The sequence below is a fragment of the Lethenteron reissneri genome, unplaced genomic scaffold (assembly GCF_015708825.2).
Source record: "Lethenteron reissneri isolate LAM-NWPU_2019-01 unplaced genomic scaffold, ASM1570882v1 scaffold_128, whole genome shotgun sequence".
Taxonomy (NCBI): Eukaryota; Metazoa; Chordata; class Hyperoartia; order Petromyzontiformes; family Petromyzontidae; genus Lethenteron; species Lethenteron reissneri.
In genome coordinates, this window is record NW_026890981.1 from 32,426 (window position 1) to 45,992 (window position 13,567).

Sequence of the window (13,567 nt, forward strand, 5' to 3'; positions counted from 1 at the left end):
ACGTACACCACACGTACACCATACCACACCACTCACACACACACACCACTCACACACACACCACACCACACACACACACCACTCACTCACACACACACGTACACCACACGTACACCACACCACACGCACACCACACGCACACACCACGTGACACACACCACGTGACAAACACCACACCACACCCACCACATGACACACACACACACCACACACACCACGTGACACACCACACACACCACGTGACACACACACTACAGACACCACACGTGACACACACACACACCCCTCCCCTAGTCTCCGAGCTCGGCCGCCAGACACCGCAGCTTCTCCTTGAGGACCGCGAAAGGGTCCCCCCCCCCCCTCGGCCCCTCCCCCCCCCCGCCTCCCCCCCCTGCCCCTCCCCCCTCCCCCCCTGCCCCCTCCCCCCCTGCCCCCTCCCCCCCTGCCCCCTCCCCCCCTGCCCCCCCGTGTGTAGCGGGGGGCTCTACGCCGCTCCAGGGAGCAGTCACGGAACTCGACGGCGCGACGACGCTTCTGCTGGCTCATCAGCATGACGGTTGTGGTGGCGGTGGCGGTGGTGGCGGTGGTGGCGGTGGTGGTGGCGGTGCCCAGCACTCTCCTCGTCAGCGGCTCCTCGAAGATCGTCTCTATCGGCCTGGTGGTGGCGGCATCAGCAGCAGCAGCATCATCATCGCCAGCGTCATCAGCAGCAGCAGCAAGCAGCGTCATCAGTAACAGCGTCATCAGCAGCGTCATCATCATCAGTAACAGCGTCATCAGCAGCAGCAGTATCAGCGTCATCAGTAACAGCATCATCAGCAGCAGCAGTATCAGCGTCATCAGTAACAGCGTCATCAGCAGCAGCAGTATCAGCGTCATCAGCAGCAGCAGCATCAGCGTCATCAGTAACAGCGTCATCATCATCGCCAGCGTCATCATCATCGCCAGTGTCTCTGTGTGTGACAGACACACAGAGACACACAGACAGACACACACACAGACACACACACAGACACACACACAGACACACACAGACACACACAGACACACACAGACACAGACACACACAGACACACACAGAAACACACAGACACACACAGACACACACAGAAACACACAGAAACACACAGACACACAGACACACACAGACACACACAGAAACACACAGACACACACAGACACACACAGACACACACAGACACACACACACAGAGGCACACACACACAGAGACACACACACACAGACACAACAGGCGGCTCGTCGCTGCTGCCGGCACCGTGGGCTGTGCCACTGACCGATGCTTGACGGGGGTGACGTAGTTCAGGTTCAGATAAATCTCCTCCACTGTGAACTCGGACTTCTTCAGCCTGAGACACGCACGCATCGACACACAGACACATACACACACATACACACACACATACACACACGCACACACAGACGCACATGCACATACACATACACGCACACACACACATACATACACACACAGACACACGCACACATATACATACACACACACACGCACACACACATACACGTACACACACACATACACGCACACACAGACGCACATACACACAGACATACACACACGCACACACACATACATACACACACAGACACACGCACACACACATACACGCACACACACACACACACATACATACACACACACACAGACGCACATATACATACACATACACACACAGACACACGCACATATACATACACATACACACACACATACATACACACACACAGACGCACATATACATACACATACACACACAGACACACGCACACATATACATACACTTACACACACACGCACACATATACATACACGTACACACACGCACACACAGACGCACATATACATACACGTACACACACGCACACACAGACGCACATATACATACACATACACGCACGCACACACATACACATACACGCACGCACACACATACACATACACACACGCACACACAGACATATACATACACATATACATACACATACACGCACGCACACACATACACATACACACACGCACACACAGACATATACATACACATATACATACACATACACACACGCACACACAAATACACATACACACACGCACACACAGACATATACATACACATATACACATACACACACGCACACACAGACATATACATACACATATACATACACATACACACACGCACACACAAATACACATACACACACGCACACACAGACGCACACATACATACACATACACACACGCACACACATACACGCACACACACATACACGCACACACAGACGCACATATACATACACATACACACACACACACGCACACACAGACGCACATATACATACACATACACACACGCACACACAGACACACATATACATACACATACACACACGCACACACACATACACGTACACACACACATACACGCACACACAGACGCACATATACATACACATGCACGCACACACACACATACATACACATACACACACAGACACACGCACACATAGACAGACACACACACATTACACATACACGCACACACATTACACATACACACACAGACAGACAGACACACACGCATATACATAGACACATACACAGACAGACATACACACAGATAGACAAAGACACACACACACACACAGACACACACACAGAGACAACAACAACAACAACCGCCATTCGCCACTAGGTGGCGGTGACGTCACCACGACGCTTGTGCCAGGCCAAGTGCACCTTGAGGCTATCACATGAAGTGTCGAACGCCCGCTGGCAGGAGGTCACGGGACAGAAACAGCAGGTGCCACGGGTCGACTGACTAGTGGCATCTACATCTGCAGAACGTGAAGAACCAGTGGCATCTAGATCTACAGAACGTGAAGAACCAGTGGCATCTAGATCTACAGAACGTGAAGAACCAGTGGCATCTACATCTACAGAACGTGAAGAACCAGTGGCATCTAGATCTACAGAACGTGAAGAACCAGTGGCATCTAGATCTACAGAACGTGAAGAACCAGTGGCATCTACATCTACAGAACGTGAAGAACCAGTGGCATCTAGATCTACAGAACGTGAAGAACCAGTGGCATCTACAGAACGTGAAGAACCAGTGGCATCTACATCTGCAGAACATGACGAACCAGTGGCATCTACATCTGCAGAACGTGAAGAACCAGTGGCATCTACATCTACAGCACGTGAAGATCCAGTGGCATCTACATCTGCAGAACGTGAAGAACCAGTGGCATCTACATCTACAGAACGTGAAGAACCAGTGGCATCTACATCTACAGAACGTGAAGATCCAGTGGCATCTACATCTACAGAACGTGAAGAACCAGTGGCATCTACATCTACAGAACGTGAAGAACCAGTGGCATCTACATCTACAGAACGTGAAGATCCAGTGGCATCTACATCTGCAGAACGTGAAGAACCAGTGGCATCTACATCTGCAGAACGTCAAGATCCAGTGGCATCTACATCTACAGAACGTGAAGAACCAGTGGCATCTACATCTACAGAACGTGAAGATCCAGTGGCATCTACATCTGCAGAACGTGAAGAACCAGTGGCATCTACATCTACAGAACGTGAAGAACCAGTGGCATCTACATCTGCAGAACGTGAAGAACCAGTGGCATCTACATCTACAGAACGTGAAGAACCAGTGGCATCTACATCTACAGAACGTGAAGAACCAGTGGCATATACATCTGCAGAACGTGAAGAACCAGTGGCATCTACATCTGCAGAACGTGAAGAACTAGTGGCATCTACATCTGCAGAACGTGAAGAACCAGTGGCATCTACATCTACAGAACGTGAAGAACCAGTGGCATCTACATCTACAGAATGTGAAGAACCAGTGGCATCTAGATCTGCAGAACCAGTGGCATCTATATCTACAGAACGTGAAGAACCAGTGGCATCTACATCTACAGAATGTGAAGAACCAGTGGCATCTACATCTGCAGAACGTGAAGAGCCAGTGGCATCTACATCTACAGAATGTGAAGAACCAGTGGCATATACATCTGCAGAACGTGAAGAACCAGTGGCATCTACATCTGCAGAACGTGAAGAACTAGTGGCATCTACATCTGCAGAACGTGAAGAACCAGTGGCATCTACATCTACAGAACGTGAAGAACCAGTGGCATCTACATCTACAGAATGTGAAGAACCAGTGGCATATACATCTGCAGAACGTGAAGAACCAGTGGCATCTACATCTGCAGAACGTGAAGAACTAGTGGCATCTACATCTGCAGAACGTGAAGAACCAGTGGCATCTACATCTACAGAACGTGAAGAACCAGTGGCATCTACATCTACAGAATGTGAAGAACCAGTGGCATCTAGATCTGCAGAACCAGTGGCATCTATATCTACAGAACGTGAAGAACCAGTGGCATCTACATCTACAGAATGTGAAGAACCAGTGGCATCTACATCTGCAGAACGTGAAGAGCCAGTGGCATCTACATCTACAGAATGTGAAGAACCAGTGGCATATACATCTGCAGAACCAGTGACATCTACATCTACAGAACGTGAAGAACCAGTGGCATCTACATCTGCAGAACCAGTGGCATCTACATCTACAGAACGTGAAGAACCAGTGGCATCTACATCTACAGAACGTGAAGAACCAGTGGCATCTACACCTGCAGAACCAGTGACATCTACATCTACAGAACGTGAAGAACCAGTGGCATCTACACCTGCAGAACCAGTGACATCTACATCTACAGAACGTGAAGAACCAGTGGCATCTACATCTGCAGAACCAGTGGCATCTACATCTGCAGAACGTGAAGAACCAGTGACATCTACATCTACAGAACGTGAAGAACCAGTGGCATCTACATCTGCAGAACCAGTGGCATCTACATCTACAGAACGTGAAGAACCAGTGGCATCTACATCTGCAGAACGTGAAGAACCAGTGGCATCTACATCTACAGAACGTGAAGAACCAGTGGCATCTACATCTGCAGAACGTGAAGAACCAGTGGCATCTACATCTACAGAACGTGAAGGACCAGTGGCATCTACATCTGCAGAACCAGTGGCATCTACATCTGCAGAACGTGAAGAACCAGTGGCATCTACATCTACAGAACGTGAAGAACCAGTGGCATCTACATCTGCAGAACGTGAAGAACCAGTGGCATCTACATCTGCAGAACGTGAAGAACCAGTGGCATCTACATCTGCAGAACGTGAAGGAGCGGGGGGAGTTTGTTAACGGAGACAGCGAGAAAGGAAAAAAAGGATCCCGGAGCTCACCGCTTTGCCTTGGGGAGGCCCATGGGGGTGAGGGAAGTCCCGGAGCGGACCGGCGTCTTACGGATCCGGATCTGGGACACGCGCTGGCTGCGTGGAGGAGCCGGAGCCACCGGAACTACTGGAACGGACTCACCGGCCCCTTCTTTGCACACGACCTGCGAGCACACAGACAAAGGTAGCCTCGAGCAGGGCTGCAGGGGCAAGTGCTGCTAGTGGCACCACCTATGATACACACACAGACAAAGCTCCCCCAGATAGCCTCCAGCAGGGCTGTAGGGGCAAGTGCTGCTAGTAGCGAGTAGCACCACCTATGATGTACACACAAAGCTCCCCCACAGTCACACTCACACACAGTCTCACACACACACAGCCACACTCACACTCACACACAGTCACACTCACACACAGCCACACAGTCTCACACACACACAGCCACACTCACACTCACAGCCACACTCACACACACACAGCCACACAGTCTCACACACACACAGCCACACTCACACTCACACACAGTCACACTCACACACAGCCACACTCACACACAGTCACACACTCACAGTCACACACAGTCACACACAGTCACACTCACAGGCTGTTGCGTCTCTTCCCGCGGTCCCACTGCGCACACCGCTGTGGTGTCTAGCGCGGCCATCTCCGGCAGGACGCCCCGGCCAGCGTCCACCACCTCCACCATCTCGGCGTCCACCACCTCCACCATCTCAGCGTCCACCACCGCTGCCCCAACGGTCAGTCGACCGTCGTCCGCTCCAACATCTACAGCCTCTGTCCTCATCTCTTCCTCCCCACCACCATCACCACCACCACCATCTTCGTCATCATCGCCACCATCACCATCGTCGTCGCCATAGCGATCATCGCCACCACCACCACCATCATCTTCGTCGTCGCGATCAACGCCAACATCACCAACACCACCACCATCACCATCTTCGTCATTGCCACCACCGCCACCACCACCATCATCTTCGTCGCGATCAACGCCAACACCACCACCATCATCTTCACCACCACCGCCACCACCATCATCATCAACATCGCCATAGCGATCGTCACCACCACCACCACCGTCACCACGGTGCTGGTGGTGATGGTGGTGAATCTTCAACGGCGGCATCGGCAGGTCGGGGAAGAAGCACTCCAAGAAGGGAGATTTGGTTGGCGGCGAGAGCGTCGACCCGCGCGGCGTGCGAGGAGACAGCATCAGGAAGCAGCCCGCCACGGTGGTGGCGGTTGTGGCGGTTGTTGTGCCGGTTGTGCCGGTGGTGGTGGTGCCGGCGGTGGTCGCGATTGTCGGAAGCCTCCACCCAAAGTTGGCGCGGTGGTTGTGGCGATTGCGGTGGTGGTGGCGGTGACGCGGCGATAGACGCAGGCACCTACCAACGTCGCAAGCGTCGCCACCATCACCACCGTCACCACCGTCACCGTCACCGGTGCAGCGGTTGTAGCCGGAGTTGTGCCGATAGCCGCCGGGCGGAGGGCGAGTGGGCGAGGCCAAGACGTCGGGGACGTGGTGGAGGTGGTGGTGGAACGTGGCGGCGAGGGAGCGCGCCGGCGGCAAGCTCAGCCGCTGTGCCAACGCCGCGACGGTGACGCTGCTGGTGGTCGTGGTGGTGACGGTGGTGCCGTGTGGTGGCGTGGTGGTGGCGGTGGTGGCATGTGGTGGCGTGGTGGTGGTGGTTGCCGTGGTGGCATGTGGTGGCGTGGTGGATGAGAGGGTAGTGGTGGTGGCGGTGGTGGCTCGTGGTGGCGTGGTGGTGGTGGTTGCCGTGGTGCCGTGTGGTGGCGTGGTGGTGGTGGTGGCATGTGGTGGCGTGGTGGTGGATGAGAGGGTGGTGGTGGTGGGTCCTGGTGGAGATGGTGGAGGCTGGGCCACAGTGGAGGTGGTGGTGGACAGGAGATCAACGTTGGGTGGAGCGGTGACGGCCATCTGGATGAAGTCTCTTGCTGATGGGAGAGACACGGGGGGGGGGGGGGGGGGGATACGGGGGGGACACGAGGTTCACCACCGCCACCACCATCACAGTCACCATCATCGCCACCACCATCACAGTCACCATCATCGCCACCGCCACCACCGTCATCGTCACCACCACCGTCACCACCACCACCACCACCACCACCGTCACCATCACCACCACCGTCACCACCACCGTCACCACCACCGTCACCACCATCACCACCACCACCACCACCGCCATCGCCACCACCGTCACCACCACCACCACCACCACCACCACCGTCACCACCGCCACCACCGTCACCACCACCACCGTCACCACAATCACCACCGTCACCACCACCGTCACCGTCACCGTCACCGTCACCATCACCACCGTCACCACAATCACCACCGTCACCACCACCACCGTCACCGCCACCGCCACCACAATCACCACCACCACCACCACCGCTATCTCACCGCCGCGTGTTCCGTAGCGTCGACCCCTCAGCTCCAGCGGCACCACCTCCCTCGCCGCTCCGTCTCCCCGGGGGACGTTCCCCCGTCCCTCCGCTCCTCCACCCGCTCCACCACCTCCTCCACCACCTCCACCACCTCCAACAGATCCACCAGATCCACCCGCTCCACCCACTCCACCACCTCCACCCGCTCCACCCTCCGCCGCTCCGTCTCCCCGGGGGACGTTCCCGCGTCCCTCCGCTCCCTCGACCTCGCGACCTCCCCCACGCCGCCGCCTCGCCCCGGTGTTATCCAGCGGCGGTGGCGGTGAGTGGTGGTGGTGGTGGCGGTGGTGGTTGTGGCGGTTGTTGTGGTTGTTGTGGTTGGTTGGGAGTGGAGCCGGGTCCATCGCCGGGACTGTGGGACACCGCCTCGGGCGTTGGCAGCGTGGCCGGGCGGTGGTGGCGGTGGTGGCGGTGGTGGCGGTGGTGGCGGTGGTGGCGGTGGTGGCGGCGGCGGGCAGGAATCGCCGAATCCTCCGGGAGGGCCCGTCCATGCCGGTTGTTGACGCAGCCATTAACATTCAGCAGCGGAGAGAGCGCGGTGATGACACTGAGACACAGAGACAACAACAACAACAAACACACTATACAACAACAACAACAAACACACTATACAACAACAACCGCCATTCGCCACTAAGTGGCGGTGACATCACCACGACACTTGTGCCAGACCACGTGCACCTTAAGGCTATCACGTGAAGTGTCACACACACACCTACACACACACACACAGGTACACACACACACACCTACACACACAGGTACACACACACCTACACACGCACACAGGTAGACACACACAGGTAGACACAACAACAACCGCCATTCGCCACTAAGTGGCGGTGACGTCACCACGGCGCTTGTGCCAGGCCATGTGCACCTTGAGGCTATCACGTGAAGTGTCGAACGCCCGCTGGCAGGAGGTCACGGGGCAGACCCAGCAGGTGCCACGGGTCGACTGACCGAGATGACCGAGATGACTGGCTGATGCACCACCTGTGCCCCCTACTGTGCCAACTCGCTGTGCTTTAGCCACCGGCGATCCGCTCGTTGTTGTGAGCGCCGCTCCTCCGCCCTCCGTTGTTGTTGGAGGGCGACTGCCTCCAACTGCCCAGTAGCGTCCTTCACGAGCCTCCTCCACTGAGGCCGATCTTGACACCGCTGGTACCGGTCATCAGCAAGTCCACTCAGCTCCACGTCCTCCTGTACCACATCACTCCATCTCTTCTCTAGCCCGTGCCGCGCCCGTCTAGCCCCCTCGATCCGGCCGAACAAAAGCTGTTTAGGCATGCGGTGGCTGGGCATGCGGTGGCTGGGCATGCGGGCTACATGACCCAGCCAACGCAGCCTTGCCTGCCGGAGGAGCTCACTGATGGGACTTTGCCCAGATCTTTCAAGGATTTGTGAGCTCCTCACAAAATCCAGCCTGCAGGTTAAACCCAGGATGGATCGTAGGCAGGCCAGCCTAAATGTTTCCAACCGGCGAAGATGCTCCACTAGGGGGGATCCACGTTTCGCAAGCGTAGAGAAGGGAGGGAATGACCGTGGCCGAGAAGACCCGAAGCTTCGTGCGGAGTGACAGACCAGGTAGCTTCCACACGGCGTTACGCAACCGATGAAAAGATATTGCCGCTCGACTGATTCGGAGTGAGACTTATGCTGATAAACTGGAGCCGGTCATGAGCACACTGTCCAGGTATGGGAAACTCTCCACTCTCTCCACAACTGCCCCATCACCGATTGGGAGTTGTGGGGGTGGAGTGTCCGATGGTACAAAATACCCAGGCAGGTGCTTAGTTTTGGTGGGGCTGATGGTAAGGCCCCACCTCTTAGTGGCACGCTCCAGTCTCAGCAGCAGCGTCTCCAACTCCTCCTCTGAATGAGCCGAGATTACCAGATCATCGGCATACATCACGTGGTTGAGCAATAGGGAGCCATCCCTTGATCGCACCCGGGAATCGATCAGCCTCCCATTATATCTGTACCAAATGGAAATTCCTCCGGTACACCATCACCACCATCATCATCATCACCACCATCACCACCATTACCACCACCATCACCACGACCATCACCACCACCATCACGACCACCATCACCACCACCACCATCACCACCACCATCACCACCACCACCACCTGCTCCACCTGCAAGTAGTCACCCACCTGCTCCACCACCTGCTCCACCTTTTTCCACCACCACCTACACCACCACCTACACCACCACCACCTCCACCCTGGAAGTAGTCACCCACCTGCTCCACCACCACCTACACCACCATCATCACCACCTACACCACCTGCTCCACCCTACAAGTAGTCACCCACCTGCTCCACCACCACCACCACCTGCTCCACCATACAAGTAGTCACCCACCTGCTCCACCACCACCTCCACCACCTACACCACCACCACCATCACCACCACCACCTGCTCCATCCTACAAGTAGTCACCCACCTGCTCCACCACCACCACCTACACCACCACCACCACCTGCTCCACCCTACAAGTAGTCACCCACCTGCTCCACCATCACCACCTACACCACCACCACCATCACCACCACCACCTGCTCCACCCTACAAGTAGTCACCCACCTGCTCCACCACCACCACCACCTGCTCCACCATACAAGTAGTCACCCACCTGCTCCACCACCACCTCCACCACCTACACCACCACCACCATCACCACCACCACCTGCTCCATCCTACAAGTAGTCACCCACCTGCTCCACCACCACCACCTACACCACCACCACCACCACCACCTGCTCCACCCTACAAGTAGTCACCCACCTGCTCCACCATCACCACCTACACCACCACCACCATCACCACCACCACCTGCTCCACCCTACAAGTAGTCACCCACCTGCTCCACCACCACCACCACCTGCCCCACCATACAAGTAGTCACCCACCTGCTCCACCACCACCTCCACCACCTACACCACCACCACCATCACCACCACCACCTGCTCCATCCTACAAGTAGTCACCCACCTGCTCCACCACCACCACCTACACCACCACCACCATCACCACCACCACCTGCTCCACCCTACAAGTAGTCACCCACCTGCTCCACCACCACCACCACCTGCCCCACCATACAAGTAGTCACCCACCTGCTCCACCACCACCTCCACCACCTACACCACCACCACCATCACCACCACCACCACCACCTGCTCCACCCTACAAGTAGTCACCCACCTGCTCCACCACCACCACCTACACCACCACCACCATCACCACCACCACCTGCTCCACCCTACAAGTAGTCACCCACCTGCTCCACCATCACCACCTACACCACCACCACCATCACCACCACCACCTGCTCCACCCTACAAGTAGTCACCCACCTGCTCCACCTTCTTCCACCTCTCCTCGTCCTCCCAGCGCGATGTCGCCACGCGGAGCGGAGCAGCCGCCGCGGCGGTGACGAGATTCACTTCGTGCAACGCTTTTAAAATGTTCAAGAGACTGGCAAATCTCCCACATGTACTACAACTACAACGACAATTATTATATAACTACTACTACAACAACAACACGAATTATAACGATTCTAGCAACTATAATAACAGTAATAGCGATAAGAACTAAAATGTAAAACTTCTAATTCTGACTCCAACACGCGCCACATTTCGTACATGTCGCTCCCGGCAGCGACAATTTAAACCGTGAGGGGGGGGGGGAGACGGAAGTGACGTCACAGCACGAGACCACTCGGCGGCCATGTTGGGTAGGGAGACGGCCATGTTGGGTAGGGGAGCGGCCATGTTGGAAAGGGAGGTGGGCATGTTGGGGAGGGGAACGGCCATGTTGGGTAGGGGGGCGAGCATGTTGGGGAGGGGAACGGCCATGTTGGGTAGGAGGGCGGGCATGTTGGGGAGGGGAACGGCCATGTTGGGTAGGAGGGCGGGCATGTTGGGGAGGGGAACGGCCATGTTGGGTAGGAGGGCGGGCATGTTGGGGAGGGGAACGGCCATGTTGGGTAGGAGGGCGGGCATGTTGGGGAGGGGAACGGCCATGTTGGGTAGGGGGGCGGGCATGTTGGGGAGGGAAACGGCCATGTTGGGTAGGGGGGCGGGAATGTTGGGGGGGGGCGGGCATGTTGGGTAGGAGGGCGGGCATGTTGGGGAGGGGAACGACCATGTTGGAAAAAGAACGGCCATGTTGGGTAGGGAAGCGGGCATGTTGGAAAGGGAGGCGGGAATGTTGGGTAGGGGATGACGGGCATGTTGGGGAGGGAACGGCCATGTTGGGTAGGGGGGCGGGCATGTTGGGGAGGGAACGGCCATGTTGGGTAGGGGGGCGGGCATGTTGGGTAGGGGATGACGGGCATGTTGGGTAGGGGCGCGGGCATGTTGGGGAGGGAACGGCCATGTTGGGTATGGGGGCGGGCATGTTGGAAAGGGAACGGCCATGTTGGGTAGGGGGGCGGGAATGTTGGGGGGGGGGCGGCCATGTTGGGTGGGGGGAGGGGGGGCGGACGACAGCAATGTTGGGTGAGGGGCGGCGGCCATGTTGGGTGAGGGGTGGCGGCCATGTTTAATGGGGCCGGAGACCATTTTTGATGGTGGGCAGCCATGTTGGATATGGGCGGCGGCGGACATATTGGATGAGGCGACTGCCATGTTGGGTGGGGAAGGGTTACCATGTTGGATGGGGCAGCAGCAGCGACCCTCCCCCCAATTGGTTAAATAGAGGAGGTGGGTGCGGAGGATGAGTTCCCTACGTAATATGGCCGCCCAAGGTTGTTGATTCCCCTACGTAAGATGGCCGCCCAAGGGTGTTGATTTTTTCCTACGTAAGATGGCCGCCCAAGGTGTTTGTTCCCCTACGTAAGATGGCCGCCCAAGGGTGTTGATTTTTTTCCTACGTAAGATGGCCGCCCAAGGTGTTGATTTTCCTACGTAAGATGGCCGCCCAAGGGTGTTGATTCCCCTACGTAAGATGGCCGCCCAAGGGTGTTGATTCCCCTACGTAAGATGGCCGCCCAAGGGTGTTGATTCCCCTACGTAAGATGGCCGCCCAAGGTTGTTGATTCCCCTACGTAAGATGACCGCCTAATGGTGTTGATTTTTCCTACGTAAGATGGCCGCCCAAGGGTGTTGATTCCCCTACGTAAGATGGCCGCCCAAGGTTGTTAATTTTCCTACGTAAGATGGCCGCCCAAGGGTTTGGAATTGTCTTCCAAAAGATTCTTCCGGAAGATGCTTTCCCTCATTGGTTTCCATGGGAACTGTCTTCCGGAAGATTCTTCCGGAAGATGCTTTCCCTCATTGGTTTCTATGGGAACTGTCTTCCGGAAGATTCTTCCGGAAGATGCTTTCCCTCATTGGTTTCTATGGGAACTGTCTTCCGGAAGATTCTTCCGGAAGATGCTTTCCCTCATTTGTTTGTATTAGTTTGTATTTGCCGCTCACCGTGCTGAATCTATCTTCCGATATTGGTAGAGTCTTCCTCTTCCGGAAGATACTATCCAACCCGTTCGTTTGCATTGGCCGTTCATCTTCCGGAAGATTTCCTCCGACACCCCATCTTCCGCTTCCGGAAGAAGAAGACCACGCCCCCCCTTGTCACCATGGAGACGGCGATGGCGTCTAAGACGACGGCAATGGCGGCGGTGGACGAGAAGGTGGAGATGGGGATGAGTGGAGAAGGTGGAGGAGGTGGAGGAGGTGGAGGTGGTGGAGGTGGTGGAGGAGGAGGGGAGGAGGTGGTGGGGA

At 56.0% G+C, this 13,567-nt stretch overlaps 1 protein-coding gene across 1 annotated transcript; it reads right to left on the reverse strand.

The window, feature by feature from the left end:
• Positions 1-290: 290 nt before the first annotated feature.
• LOC133361904 (mucin-19-like) lies at positions 291-11,500 on the reverse strand. The gene is made up of 7 exons (XM_061580880.1): positions 11,195-11,500; positions 7,780-8,370; positions 5,929-7,304; positions 5,337-5,491; positions 1,297-1,368; positions 484-655; positions 291-329 (listed from the first exon to the last, which is right to left on the reverse strand). Exons 2-7 carry the CDS (start codon positions 8,339-8,341, stop codon positions 291-293), a joined length of 2,376 nt encoding a protein of 791 aa, XP_061436864.1. The 5' UTR covers positions 8,342-8,370; positions 11,195-11,500.
• Positions 11,501-13,567: the final 2,067 nt, after the last annotated feature.